General features: G+C 41.2%; 1 protein-coding gene across 1 annotated transcript in view; it reads left to right on the forward strand.

Annotated features, from left to right (window-relative positions):
• Positions 1-14,570, forward strand: part of LOC144132603 (ATP-binding cassette sub-family C member 3-like) — a 112,795-nt gene that overhangs the window by 79,041 nt on the left and 19,184 nt on the right. Inside the window, exons 12-16 of the mRNA XM_077665132.1 lie at positions 768-914; positions 1,692-1,785; positions 3,858-4,069; positions 10,516-10,692; positions 13,284-13,451. Of these exons, the coding sequence (XP_077521258.1) occupies positions 768-914; positions 1,692-1,785; positions 3,858-4,069; positions 10,516-10,692; positions 13,284-13,451 (798 nt within the window). The remainder of the gene's footprint in view (positions 1-767; positions 915-1,691; positions 1,786-3,857; positions 4,070-10,515; positions 10,693-13,283; positions 13,452-14,570) is intronic.

Consider the following 14,570-nt stretch of genomic DNA (forward strand, 5'->3'; position numbering starts at 1 on the left):
TCAGGGTAGAAGGCTAATAGTTGTATTTGCGCACAGTTTTGCAGTCGATCAAGACGATGACGCACAGAGCTAAGGTGCGGAAGTTTAAAACGAGGCGTGTTCTCGTGCAAAGTGCTCACGTCCAGTGGCCAGCGAAGCTCATCTGTCTGCGTAGCCACGAGTTAGAAACACAGTCGTGGCAATATTTATTTATTTCTGAAGGTATCTGAGAGGCTTTACATCAGGCTAGCTAGTGAAATAGTGCTTTCCCACTAAAAGGTCTTGTTCTCCAACCTGAGCATGCTGTTAAATGCAGCGCGCTTCAGCAGTGCTTGCCACCGTTTTGAAGTCATAGCCCAAATTGCGCATGGTTTTTATATAGTTGTAGCATGAAGAGCTCAACGATATTTATTTGGACTGCCGATTAAAAACAGTTTCAGTCAGCCTGTGAGCGACAGATTAAATTTATAAGTAGTTTGCTTTAAAGTGGGTAGTGTAAAGTTACAATGTATGAATATCTACATATCATGGCTTCCGTTAGTATCGATATTCTTAAACACCAGTTACGAGCCGCCATGAAGTGTGGACATTTTCATTGCGGACAAAGCTTTGCTTTTTTAAAATAACCTTTAAGGCTGGATTGTAGTAAGGGGCAGAATCTTTTTTTTTGCACTGAACGATTCGAAGTCCGACGATGGCGGGTGCTTTCTGTGGACCGATTCCTTCACTTCTAACCCCGTTTACATTACGGATCCGTAGTAATTTGAGTGAAATCTTTTCGTTTGCAGATGGCTATCATACTATTCAGTGCACTGGCTCTATTTTACCCTGACATAGGCCTGACTGCTTCTCTGTCGTTTTCGTGCATCTATGCGCTGTCACTCCTAGACCCAACAAACAGCAACATCGTGGTCACTCTCAAATTAATAACAATGGTGAGTCATAAATGGCCGGAGCGTTCTTCGCGTATGTCACCACTGGCCGCTTATTCAGCAGCAATTGCAAAAGCGATTTAAACTCCCATTTTCCCGTCACCAGTTTGAGACTACTGAAACTGGAGCGCTAAAGGGACTGAACTCATGCATCTTTTATATATCAGTGTGTATATAGATCCTTGTACTTACGAAAAAATTTGGTTCTGGCTGCTTACCGTGAACTCTCGTAACTCTTATTTATCAGTGTGTTTACAGATGCCTATTCTTACGAAAATATTCGGTCCTGGTTTCTTAGTATGAAGTACTGAGTTGTTTGTGTGGTAGTGTGGACATAGATACCGTTTACGAAAACATTTGGCTCCGCCTTCTCATTTTGAACTCCCGTAACTTTTCTTTATTAGTGTGCACATGGATACACATTCTTACGAACATATTTGGTTCTGGTTTCCTACTATAAAGTCTTGTAATCTTTCTTTATCAGCGTGTCCATAGATGCCTATTCTTACGAACATATTTTGTTCTGCCTTTTTGCTATGAACTGTCGTAACTATTCTCTATCAGTGCGTCCATAGGTGCTAGTTCTTACGAACATAATTGTTTATGGGTTCTTGCTATGGACTTCCGTATGTTTTTTATATCTGTGCGTGCACAGATCTGTAATCTTGAAAAAAATGTATATGGTTCCGGCTCTTTACAGTGAACTTCCGTATCATTTCTATATAAATGTGTACATAGATCCCCATTCTTACGAAATGTTTTGTTTCTGGCAATCTGCAGTTAATATTTGGGTTGAAACGGATCGCCACTGCTTGTGGAGAGGGAGAGAGAGAAGCTGATGTCAAAACTACAGACGACGTACTCCGACCGGAAGGTGAGAGAAGTGATCACATTAGTGATGATGACCACTGCGCGCTTTTAGAAACAGGTAATTTTTGAAGACCAGTAGCCCTCCACGATTTCTAGGATACTGCTCTTACTCTCTTTGCATGAGGCCTTGTGTTCAGTTACTTCGAGTTATTTGCGCATTGCTTCAGGTTTCCCGATCTGAGTTACTGCTGATATATAACGTGCTCTGAATTTCTGGTTCCGCGTGCTGTCATAGTACCTCACTTGATGCTGATTGTTACGATTTTGATTGGATTTGCGTTTTTTATTGCTTCTTTTGTGGTAGCTTTATAGGAGGCTGGAATATGTAAACATAAATAGGCTCCCTACACACTCTGATATGTGCAGTTTTTGTGTTTTGCCACTAGATATAAAGATCGATACAAAACTCTGATACATGTTCCGAAGCTACAATGAAGCTGATGCGTATTCTAGCACCAGAATTAGTTCGAAGGGAGACTATTTGTTATATATTTCACTGTTATTACACATTTCTACCGCCGTCTTCTATCTGTGTGATCCCCAGGTTATCCCACATGCGTCACGTCGTCGTTGGGTGACAAACAATCGCATAATGAAATAGAGTCACAAAACTGGTATTTCAACGAAGTAAAAATGGTTTGAGTTTTCTTCATTGTCTCTTTAAGAATACTACTCATCGTGTCCTTCCCGGCAGGCGGAACTGTAAAGAAACAGCACAAGCCATGCCTGAGGAAATAATAATCAATGGATTATGTCATTAGACATGTGTGTAATCCAGCATAAATCGCTGTCAATGTATATACCAAGATATTTAACAGTCTGATCACAGTCAACGAGATAACAAGGATATCAGGCGAACTTGACGCTGTACACGAAGTACGACAGCATTTTTGTTCCAATTTATGTGAACTTAAAAACCGCACTAGCTCATTGTCCAAAGAGATTATTTCAACTATTTATTTTATGACCAGTCATAGTGCTAAGGAACATCCTGATATTTTTCCCGAGGCACGCATGAATAATGAGTGCAATACTCGCGAACATATCTTGATAAGGCTGCCACAGATGCCAGCTCAAAACATTTTCTCGTTCTTCGGAGCGGAAATCATTTCCGGTTCTATTTAATATTTCCTCTCAAAACTCTGTACACTGATGTCACCATTGTCTCGTCGACGATGTCGGATTGTATAGAACAGCCGTGTTTAATAATCTGGTTTGAGACAGCGCCAAGGTGTGGATTGTCCAGGCGGTGAAAGGCGAGTTACGGTCTTGCATACGAGCTTGCGGCTCAGTCTGAACCTAACGTAACACAGTGGCAAGCGGGACGTCCTGACAAAATGTTAACAGCCAATAATCTTGATTTAGTAAATACAGGCCAATGCAAGAGCTCCATCTGCAGTCTCTGCCGGAGTCGTTAGCTTCTGGTTGGTTATAAAAATATGTGTATGTAGGGTCTAACGTTCTGAAGCGACTCATGGTCAACGACACACGTCGTAATCAAGGGCTCCGGATAAATTTAGATCACCTGGGGCTCTTTAAAGTGCTCCACAATCGCACTGCATCCGGGTTTGTTTGCATTTAACTTCTATCTAAAGGCGAATTTGAGATCGCGACATTGGGACCACTAGCCAAAAGGCAAAGCCATTGATCTGCCTAGCCAGGCTTCCTATGAAGGTGACATATCACGGATGTTACCAGTATGATCTGAAATTCCTCACTTTACTTGTGTAATTTTAGTTTCCACAATGCTTTTAAGATGGCGCGCTTGAGATACAGCTTTTGCACTATCACGTTCATTGAGCGTCTACGCGCGTGTACGTTCATGCTTACACACAAAATCATACATATCGCAGGTGCATCCACGCATAGCTACATACATAATACAAGAGGTGCAGTTTTGAATTGCACTGCGGGCAAGAGGCTAATGCGTAACGTTTATTTCGTCAACCAAGAGAGAGTTGGAATGGTAACAACCTCCGCTTTTTGCATTCGTTTGCAGTCACTGGGCATTCTTATACTGCCGCTGTATTTCCTGTTTTTAACCACTGCGTTTCTAACATATAACACACCCTTTAGGTTCGATCTACCTGAAACGGTGTTCGTTCGCCTGGGGCTCTGGCGCAACCTGCCCCGGAAACAGCCCTGAAGCGGTCCTTCGTGACGTGAGCCTCACGTTGAGGCCTGGTTCCCTGGTCGCCCTGGTGGGACCCGTCGGGAGCGGGAAGTCAGCGCTGCTGGCCACGCTGCAGGGCGACATGCGTATCCTTAGCGGTAGCTGCTGCGTGAAAGTGAGTGTCCCAACACAAGTCCGCCTATACACATAGCAAAGTCAGCGTCGGTGGTACTTTAAAGGCAACATTAGATAGAAAGGTTTACACCAGGTGTCACCGCCTGCCATGTTGCTTTTTTGTCTGCTGCCGTCCCCAGCGACATCTACCGTTATGAAAATCGCATGCCAAATCTGAAGCACAGACATCTATAGATAGCAGTTACAGGGCCGAGTCTGCTAATATCCAACGGAATACGCGTGACTTATTCCTGATAAACTGAAAGGGAAGAACTACAAAGGCAGCCCTGTGACCGAATGTGCAGCTTTTATAAGCTACCGAAGAGCAAAAATAAAACGCGGTGTTATCATCATTGGCTGAATTCGCAAGTAAGCTTGTTGTGTCTACACCGATTTTTTTTAGGGAAACTCAGGAGCTATGCTCCACTGCAGTTGCTAAACCAGGCCAAGCAGTTCTTATCGGTGTGGATGACGGGAGTTTATATCGAGGAGGCGCAAGCTATTTTAAATTCAATTTTCTGTTTTGAAATGGTTCTTCGCTTTGGGGCAAATCTTAAGCTCTAGAAAGCGGATTCGATAATGGCTGACAAATATGTCGTGTTTGTCCAAAATACATGTAAACTGCCGCAAAATACTTCTGGAAGCTCAATATACAAATAAAAAATAAAAAAGCACCTACAACTGTTGGCTCAAATGTGTATGATCGCCACCGCAGCTTGGCCAAAAGAACAATATTAACTTCGAGTTCGGTAAAGCTACTTTAAAGATCGGATAGTTTGTTTCCAATTTCTAGCGTTGTTGCTTGCGTCCTGATTGTTTGCACGCCAGCAAAATAATGGATTTATTTGCTACGACTGCAGCTCAACAAGAGCTGCGTTTCAGATAATGCGAGATAATGCAATCTCTCTTGAGTTCGTCGTATAGAACAGCAGCAACCCTATGTATTTCGATCGTGATTGGGGTAGCGAGGGCCTACAATAAGAACAAAGTCAGGAATTCGTTCCTGATGCGGCTATGAAAGCCCTAGCGGGGTTAAGCTGAGAACGTTGGGCTCCAGAGAGCGACGAGCATTTCCCCTTCTCTTTTCTAAAAAGTAGCGAAGCCGAAAGGATCCTACAGTAAGTTTGCCATCTCAGACAGAGCATTGTAGACGTGAGGTTCCATCTTCGACCTATGTTTCCTGTTGCAGTGTACTATGAATAAATATGAAATCCAGGGTTCGACGGAAACCCGTCTGGTCGGGTATGTTCATGGCGGAAAATCTTCAAGCGCCGACCAATCGTTAAAAAGATGACGTTTCGGCCCCGGCTTACGGGGGCCTTGTTGCGCAACTTGTTGCGCAACCGTCACCAATTAATCAGTGCGGAAAAATAAGCTACTGGCGTGACATGGTAATATGAATGTGATTAGTAAGATCATAAGAACAAGAACGTATGCAAAGAACGGTTTAATGTCTTGCTCTGGACTGTAAAAATTGCTCGCGGATGCGCAGGAAACTGAACGCACTACCAATTGTCATTGTAATTGTAGCTTATTATTCCGTCCAAGAGTATATCAACGTCGGTACCTATCCGCTTACGCATGCAGCTTGAATGCGGATAGGGCAGTCCGTCTGTATAAGCAAAGTATATATACAAGCATACAGCACAGATCTCACTCTTTCAAAACACATTAGAACACTGATTAATTCGAACAGTTCAAACCTAAGGACGATTAGCGCGCACTGCCCAACAAGCAAACAAAATGAGCATAGCAGACAAGGATAGAACGACGGAATCGAACCAAGGAGATATGTCATAAAGAACACTACTCTTACATAAGGAGCACATAGCCAGCTTACAAAGACAAGAAATAACAACCAGAATTTCCTCATCATCATTTCAACCCTCGAAATGACTACAAAAAGCACCCTTTGAAGGCAAAACAAAACCTGTGAACTGACCGAATATATTTGCTCAATATTCCTCGAATTCGATTCATACACTTTGTTTGGCTGTAGGAATTCATTTTTTCGGATCTACAGCTATCTGATTGAAGTAAAATGGAATGGAGAATTCTCTTGTTCGTTTGCCGCAGTTTGTGGTACAAGAGACCAGAAATTGCTAACTATACTTCAGCTCCGATTCAATACGCTTCAAATAGAGTTAATTCTCTTTCTGTGACTTAATACAAACATTCTTACAATTGCGGCTAGTCCTGTATTCTTGAAAACGTGTAAACAACGAGCATGTCCGAACAGGCGTTGCTTCAAATGGGAGATTTTTATTTATTAACAAAGTGACAAAAGCTGCGCACGATTTTTTATGTTAGTTGTGCAAAAGCAAACATGGCCTTGAAATGAAATACAGCTGTGCTTCGAATGGCTTAACATAAATAGCGAGCATTCAGAGTACTTTCTTTTAATATTTTCCCTAGCCCAACCAGGAAGAATTTTTCTTTAACTTAGAAGTTTAGTACAAGCTATATGGCTTTCTTTTGTAGCCGTATAGCTATGCTTGCGAGGACATTAATGAGTAATTACTCTCTTACTATTGAATCAGTAGCAAATTCAATTTTGGTAGGTGTTAGCTATCTTTAGATAAGGGTAATCTGTTGTCGCTCTTGCGTTATGTCCGTCACATTTTCGTGATGTTCTAATAGAGCATTGAACGCTTCTAGAACATGGGGGCCGGTTGTGGCCCCTTTTATTCCCTAAGCCTTGGTGACTCCAATAGTTGTTTTTTTGTTTTTTTAGGCTTAATACATAAAAAGAGGAGACAAGAAAATCTGATCTCCAAACACATATCTCCAAAATAGGAATACCAATACCTCAGCACACAATACGTTACAATAAATGGTGATTCATCGGACATATCTGATGTACCATCGCGCTTTCCGCAGGGTTCAGTTTTAGGACCCTTTTTGTTTATTTATATTTTTGTGGTATCAGCAAGCGTTACCTCATGTATGCGGTTATTTGCCGGCTATTGTGCTGTATACAGACAAATAAAACATGTTTGTGATGCTTCTGAGCTACAAGCTGTTCTAAATACCATACAGCAGCGGTTCGAAGAGGGGAGACTGAATTATATTTTGCAGAAAACCATTCACTCACGTTTTTTATCGAAAAAGAATAGAACGCTCCGCACAACTGCTATGTTACAAATGAGCACATATTAGAATCTGTTCAAGAACACAATTATTAGGGAGTAATTCTGATATCCAAATAGTGCTGGCACCACCACGTAAAACATATGACCGCAAAAGCGAGCAAAGGGCTTCGCTTTTTACGACGAAGTATACGATCATTTCCGCTTGAAACCAAGGATCTTCTGTATAAAACTTCGATTAGATCTATTCTTGTAACTTCGATTAGATCTATTCTTGTATGTGGATGTACTGTATGAGGCTCACCGACACATTCTAGATAGGAACCAGCTTGGAAAGAGTCCAATACTTAGCGGCCATTATGTTTTTGGCAGGTGCGACCGAAAGTGAGCATAACGAATGTGAAACAGGAACTTAAATGAAAGCCTTTAGTACCGGGGCGTAAAAAAATTTAGATTGCAACTGTTCCATAATATTTCAGTATTTACCACTATCAATTTGGCATGCAACGCGAAAATTTTAATTTTCCACCATTTTATAGACTTGAACGTGTCGACCATGAACACAAAGTTAGAGATTAGAGATGAAAAACCAAGTTGTTTTAAAATTAGTTTTTTCCGGAGACTTCGAACTATTTGAATGGTCTCTAATTGCTAGTAATTATCTTATTTAGATAATGAAAGCTTTGCTGCACATTGGTGATGATTTTTGCTTTGATTTTTATTCACGGACGGTGTACAGCATTTCCTTGTACTTTGTAGTCCCCCCTCCCTCCGATGTAATGCCAGAAAATGGTGCTGTGAATTAATAAATAAAGAAGTGGGTGATTGTTATTGCATACCTTTCATTTAACTCTATTAAGTACAGAGGGGCATTGTATTGGTTAGAGGTCTTGGTTGGTTGGCGAGGTGCTCGGTTCAATCCCCACTGCCTTCAGGGATCCATCTGTTTGCAAATATTAAAACTTGTGTCCCGGCCTGGTGCTATGCTTTCTATGGGATGAAAAGCTTGGAAAAGGAGTCTACGACCAAACCTTCCCTTTGATGGGTCGGCGATTTGTTGTGTCATCAAACATCTGAGCACCGCCCAACAAACACAAAACCTCCTCAAAATCTCCCAGAAATATCACATCAGGACATTTGGAATGTCTCCAGGCGGTCTTCATTTTTCCCGAAGACATCCAAAAAACGTCCCCACAACTAGCCGTGCCCAACAAGTTATGCGTCCCAGGGACGGCCCCAAAAGGTTAATTTCAGATTTCTCGGCTCTGGCTAAATAAAATTATTTCTTCTTTTTAATGCACACTTCAGGCATATAAGCGCACATATGTGCCAAATTTCAGGCACATGCTTAAGTTACAGGTGGGGTAATACAACAGTCCACTCGCGTGAATGCTTGCTGGCTAGGCCATTCAGACTTACCTTTTTACATGAAATGGCCTTCCTGACCTTTGTATCCCCTCATTCATTTCCACCGGTACAGTATAGCAAACTGGTTTCATCTACCGATTAACCTCCTCGACTTTCCTCATCCTCCTTCCTCTGCAGTTACAGTTACTGTAATAAACTACCGCACACTTTCGCTACCAATTTTCGCAAAGATAACTCATTGTGTTTTTATATATCGAAGCTCTCAATTCCTTAAAGGGTCTTCACCAGCAGGCGCTGGGTCGAACAGGCTCTGAGAGTTGAAAATGTACAAACAGAACAACAAAGGAAATTGGACGGATGTTACAAATTATTGAAAAGGCTATAAAATAACACCGAATAATCAGAATAAGCACTTCCATCATATATGACAAACAGAAGAATACAAGATTCATGACAAGCACAAAAACGAACGAAGTGAAAAGTGGTCATCACTTTTTTGTTTGCAAAAAATTTTTGTGTTAAATATTTCTCAATTCTTAGAGGCGGCGCAAGCATGATGTAGCCCAAAGAATTCTACTCCTGCAGAGCGAAATGCACTACTTGCACAAACCTACACTTGTTGTCTTAGTTGAAGCCTATGGCAGGTTCTTTCGAAAGGATGAAAATAGCACATTGGGCAGACTCTGTTTTAGTCTTTTATGCAAACGAGATGTAGATTTTAGGTTGCAGCTGATGGATGGAATCAACACCCGCGCCAATAATATATAGCCAGCAGGAGAATATGCAGAAATTACAGGCGGTGAACTATCATTTAACTGGCCTGTATGTCAAGACCGATTTCGGGCAGAATTTCCCTCTGCCAGTGGGTGCGCCTATATGCGTTAAAGATCCAACGCACAGGTTTTCACTACACAACTAAGACGCACTAATTTGAACTTGATTTAACTGGAAGTGGGTGCGGTTTGTGTATCTTAAGATCATATTTATGATAATCACCTGCACGAAAAGGTTTCCTGGCTTCTTAGAATGCGCATTGCTCGTTACAGGATCATCAGCTTTTGCATCCCTTTACTTACCATATGCAATTTTCGATCCGTCCCTTTACATTGGACGATATAGTTACGCCGAATGATGTTGTCTAGCGCTAAGGAAAACATAGTTTATACTTCTTTTCCTTTATCGTCATTGAGGTTGTTTTGAGAATGTTAATTCTCGTTTGCACATCTTGCTATTTAGGGATATCTTGCCAAAATTATTGTTAGAGATTTGGCCTTGACGGATTTTTATTTCTTAGTACTGGATGGATCATCTGTCAATAATCTAATTTTGGCTTGTACAAGGTTATTTCTGTTTTACGCTTTGTTTGTTATTTGCTGCCAGAAGGAACAGAAAAGTGGCTAAACTGAGCCCTTTGCAAAACCAGAAAGGACAGGGAAAGTACTTGAAATGTGGCCGCCGAGTTGTACAAAATGGTGATATTGAGATAAATATCTGGAGACCCTTTCAAAAATTCGCTTATCCTCTAAATATGTTTCCGCATCGGAGACATGGTCAACTTCCATAGAAGCCTCCAGGAAAAATAACATCTATTTAATTTTTGTCGAAAAGAGCTTTGGCGAAGTAGAGTAATAACTCAAGAAATTCGGTAACGATAGACACTCCGCACATGCAGCAATACTGATAAGGATGGAGAGCAATAATGTGCTCTAAGACTTTAAAGCAAATTCAGCAAGTTCACTTTTGACTTGAGTTCAGTGAATAAAACATGAAATTTTCATCTTTATATTGCAAGCTAGATAATAGATACATATATTACAATGAAGCCATGCACAACACAGCGCTTTACAGATATGTATGCATGTACCGTAATCACATCTAGCAGGGTGTGATAACATTGCACACAACTATACCGTTTGCTAGAGCCAGCCGCCCCAATACTGAAACTAGAGCAAAAAAATTCCTTGTAACGCTATGCCACTTCCTTCTGCAGGGATCTGTGGCGTACGTTCCACAGACTGCATGCATCTACAACATGTCTATCAGGGACAACATCCTCTTCGGAAAGCCACTAAACGCCACGCTCTACGAGCATGTACTGAGTGCCTGCGACCTACTCAAAGACATGGCTGCCTTCCCGGCAGGAGACCTCACAGAAGTTGGACAAAAGGTGCGTTTATTGACGATTGTCAGCCGAAAGTTCGCGCTGGATTTTTTTTTTTGCGCACTGAGAAAATGGTGTCTGTAAATTGCTGTGAATTAAGATATGAAAACATTTTGCACTTCCTATGCAGAACCTGCTCCAAGTAATCTCGAGGTCTACATTCATATGAGTCTGTATCAGATAGCAGCCATTTGCAGTATAACACTTGCCAACTCCACCAATCGCACGTAACTTAAAAATTTCATGTTTTTTTGGTTTTCTGACTATCGGAAAACGTTTTTTACATACCCAGTGTTGTCCGTATACTTTTACGGGCGATATGTTATCACAGTTTAAAGCAAGTTTTTAAAATTTGATTCCATGCAGTTTTGAGGATTTGCAATGAATTTCTATCCCTGGATTGTTTCACGGGCACCTAAACCACTGCTTCCGTCTACTTTTTCATTTCGCCTCCATCAAAATGCACCCGCCACAGCCAGCGTAGAAGTCAATCGTCGAAAGCCGCGGCCGTAGCAGGGACTTCGTCCTTTAATTGAGATGTACAGACACAAATTAACTTATTTTGGCGTCAATTTTTTCTCTAAAACCAGCATTATCTGTTTTAGATAGCAATGTACACCGTGAATGTGTTTCACTGGGTACTTAAAAAAGGAATGAGCAGTATAATATGAAATGGTCGTTTCAAAATTTCAGTCATGCGAATACTATGCTTTACAGCCACGTGTTTCGCTCTCTCTTGCAAAACCTGCGTTTGAAGTTGGAGAATTACATAAATGCGATATTTACAAACAAAATAATTGCGTAGGTAGGGTATTATGCAACGAATTTTCACCTGCGAACTATTATTTTGTGGCTTTTTTTATAGTAACGAGCTAAGTGCCTATTTTAAATCACGAGTTAAGCAGGTTGGAGCAAATAAATCATACAATCAAAGCAGGCCGCCGCGGTGGCTGATTGGTTATGGCACTCGGCTGCTGGCCCGAAAGACGCGGGTTCGATCCCGGCCGCGGCGGTCGAATTTCGATGGAGGCGAAATTCTAGAGGCCCGTGTACTGTGCGATGTCAGTGCACGTTAAAGAACCCCAGGTGGTCGAAATTTCCGGAGCCCTTCACTACGGCGTCTCTCATAGCCTGAGTCGCTTTAAGACGCTAAACCCTCGTAAACCAACCAACCATACAATCAAAGCAACTTAACTTCACAACTTTACAAAACGCTACCGGAGAAAAATATTATACAGTGCAGATTGACTGTGCTCCCGCCACCCTTTAGGAATGGAGAGGAAAATACATTCTAAAATAGTAAAGAACACCACCACAGTTAATAAAGCCGGAATATTTCTGTAATAAATTATGTGCGCGAAAACGAAACATGTCAAAGCGGTTGACAGGGGAAAAGATAAGTTGTAGGGGTTTGTTCAAGTTGTGCAATGTCAAGAAAAACATGTAACGTGCCCTGCATCGCTTCCTTATCAGAAAAAAGTAGTGTGTAAGTGTACAAGCCCTGAACTCGAACTATTCTAAGCTTTTCAACAAAGAGGCGCGGTGTGTTCTATATAGAAAACATTTGATGCCGCGCGGACTGCCTTTGTTTGCACTATAGTGAATTTGTATAGGTTTTCAGCTGTACTATTTCCCGAAACCAATACACAGTAAGACAAATAAAGATGAAGAGGGCATCATAAGGGAGTCTTCTAATCGCCGCTGGAAGAGTTTATGGGTAACCATTAATTAATGATACGCACTGCTTCGCTTCATTTATCTAATAGCTACTGAATGTGCTGGTTCCAGCTCATGTGTTCAGCAAATACACTAGCAAATGTTTTCATTCATTTTTCAGTGAAAAGATTTTGCACTTCAAGCACAATGAATTCAGGCACCTTAGCTAATGTTCTCACTGTACAAAACAACACATACTTTGTTTTTGATTCAAATAATGTTAGGAAATTTGTCTTGCACGATTCGTCTAAACTGCAAACCAAATTATCGGCCTCGATTGCAACGTGCGCTGTAATTTTTCTAGAAAAAACACACTGCAATCATCTGCGCAGAAAAAAAATTGCAAGTTTAAAAATTTTGTAAGATGCCTTTGTTGTAGAAAAGGAATAGAATATGTTCCAAAATATATCCCTCTGGCACCCCTGTTATCATCTCTCTAAAACGCGATTTGTAATTTCTATATCAGCATATTGGGATTAATCTGCACGATATGAACGAGTTACTTCCAGCGCTATCCCTCTGAACCTATAGCGTTCCATTTTATTCAATAAAATGGTGTGATTTGCAAGGTTGAAGGCTTTCTTGGTATCCATGTATAGCGATCGTGTCATCAATTTGTTTGCAGGAATTCTAACATTTCTTTCTGCATCAAAATAGCACCTTGTGTTGGGCGACATTTATTAAACCAAATTGATGGCTTCTTATGAGGCTATTTTTGCTACAGAAACTGTGAATTCGCGCACAATTAACGTTTCCAAAGACTTTCGAGAACTCTGGTAAAATTGAGACTGGACAATAGTGCACTATAGATAATATCGCACTGCCCTTTTGGCTCCTTTCATCACACGCGTGAACCTTGCGCTGTCGCTTTCCTACGACAGGGGGCGACACTGAGTGGCGGACAAAAGCAGAGGATTGCCCTCGCTCGGGCAGTTTACAGCGACAGCAGTGTCTACCTTCTGGACGACACCCTCAGTGCGCTGGATGCCCGCGTTGCTTCCAAGGTCTTCGAACAAGTGATCGGGAGGAAAGGAATCCTGCAGGAAAAAGTGCGTAAAATAATTTACCTGTGATTTCATCATAACGCTCAATTAATTCAGCTATAAAACATTTTTTTCCGTCACAACCTTGAAGAGCTTGCAAAATTCAGGGTGAATAATCAGGCCTTCATGAAACGTTTTCGATTTGAAGAAAAAGCTTGTTCGCTTTCATTTAATTTGATTATGAGTTATTCGTTGATCAGTTTCTGCCAAGCAAACTATGATAGATGAAAATATGCAGGATCTGCTTCACGAGCTCTAATATCCCCAACATTCTGAGCTCAAAGAGCCGGAATACCTGTCAAAAGCTCCGGGAAACAACTATTTTAAATGAATACGAAGAAAGAGGTTATAACGTATGCTTCAGAAAGGCAGAACACAAAACAAATGCACACCGATAATCAAAACAAACAATGGTTATTATAATCGCTATTTCAAGAACCAAGCAATGTTTAACTCATTCAGAGAAAGTGAGCATATGTTGGCAAAAGAAAAACAAAACTTCCTATCTAAGGAGTGTAAAAGCAGTACAGGCCTTCTTTAAAGCCGCAGCTCATGTGGGGTCTACTGTGAAGGCAGCCGCCGTTTTATATGTTTCCGCCGTCGCTCTTATTTGTACATATGTCCTCTGATTTAACTTTTATTGATTTCTGTGACTGACTTATAATATCGAACGGTGGTATTGCACAGTTAGCAGTGTTTTTATCTTTTCTAAATGGTGGAAACTTCACAGCACGCCCGTCCTGTAGCCGATTCCAAGAACGACTGCGCCAGTGAATATACACAATACAGAAAATTTTTTTCACAATATTTGAGACCCAGATTATTAGTGAACCTTGATGGGTTGACGCCCACTGAGAAATCTTAGCCTTTTTATACGCGCTTACATTGAGTGACCAGCGGGAGGTCTAAAGCAATATGTCATAACCTGATGAGCGCTGTATTCTTTAGGTTATGAAAAAGAGTGCGTAGGGAACCTCATTGTAAAGCTAAAATGCTTCTGTTTTAAAAGAATGCGCACTTTTAGCACTTTTGATTCAAAGCCTTGGGCGTAACGTTGCCACTGTTACTGATTGATCCTAACACATGCGCACTTAGCTGTGAAAGTCACTAAACCTAACTATACTG

This window comes from Amblyomma americanum, chromosome 5 (assembly GCF_052857255.1).
Source record: "Amblyomma americanum isolate KBUSLIRL-KWMA chromosome 5, ASM5285725v1, whole genome shotgun sequence".
NCBI classification, from domain to species: domain Eukaryota; kingdom Metazoa; phylum Arthropoda; class Arachnida; order Ixodida; family Ixodidae; genus Amblyomma; species Amblyomma americanum.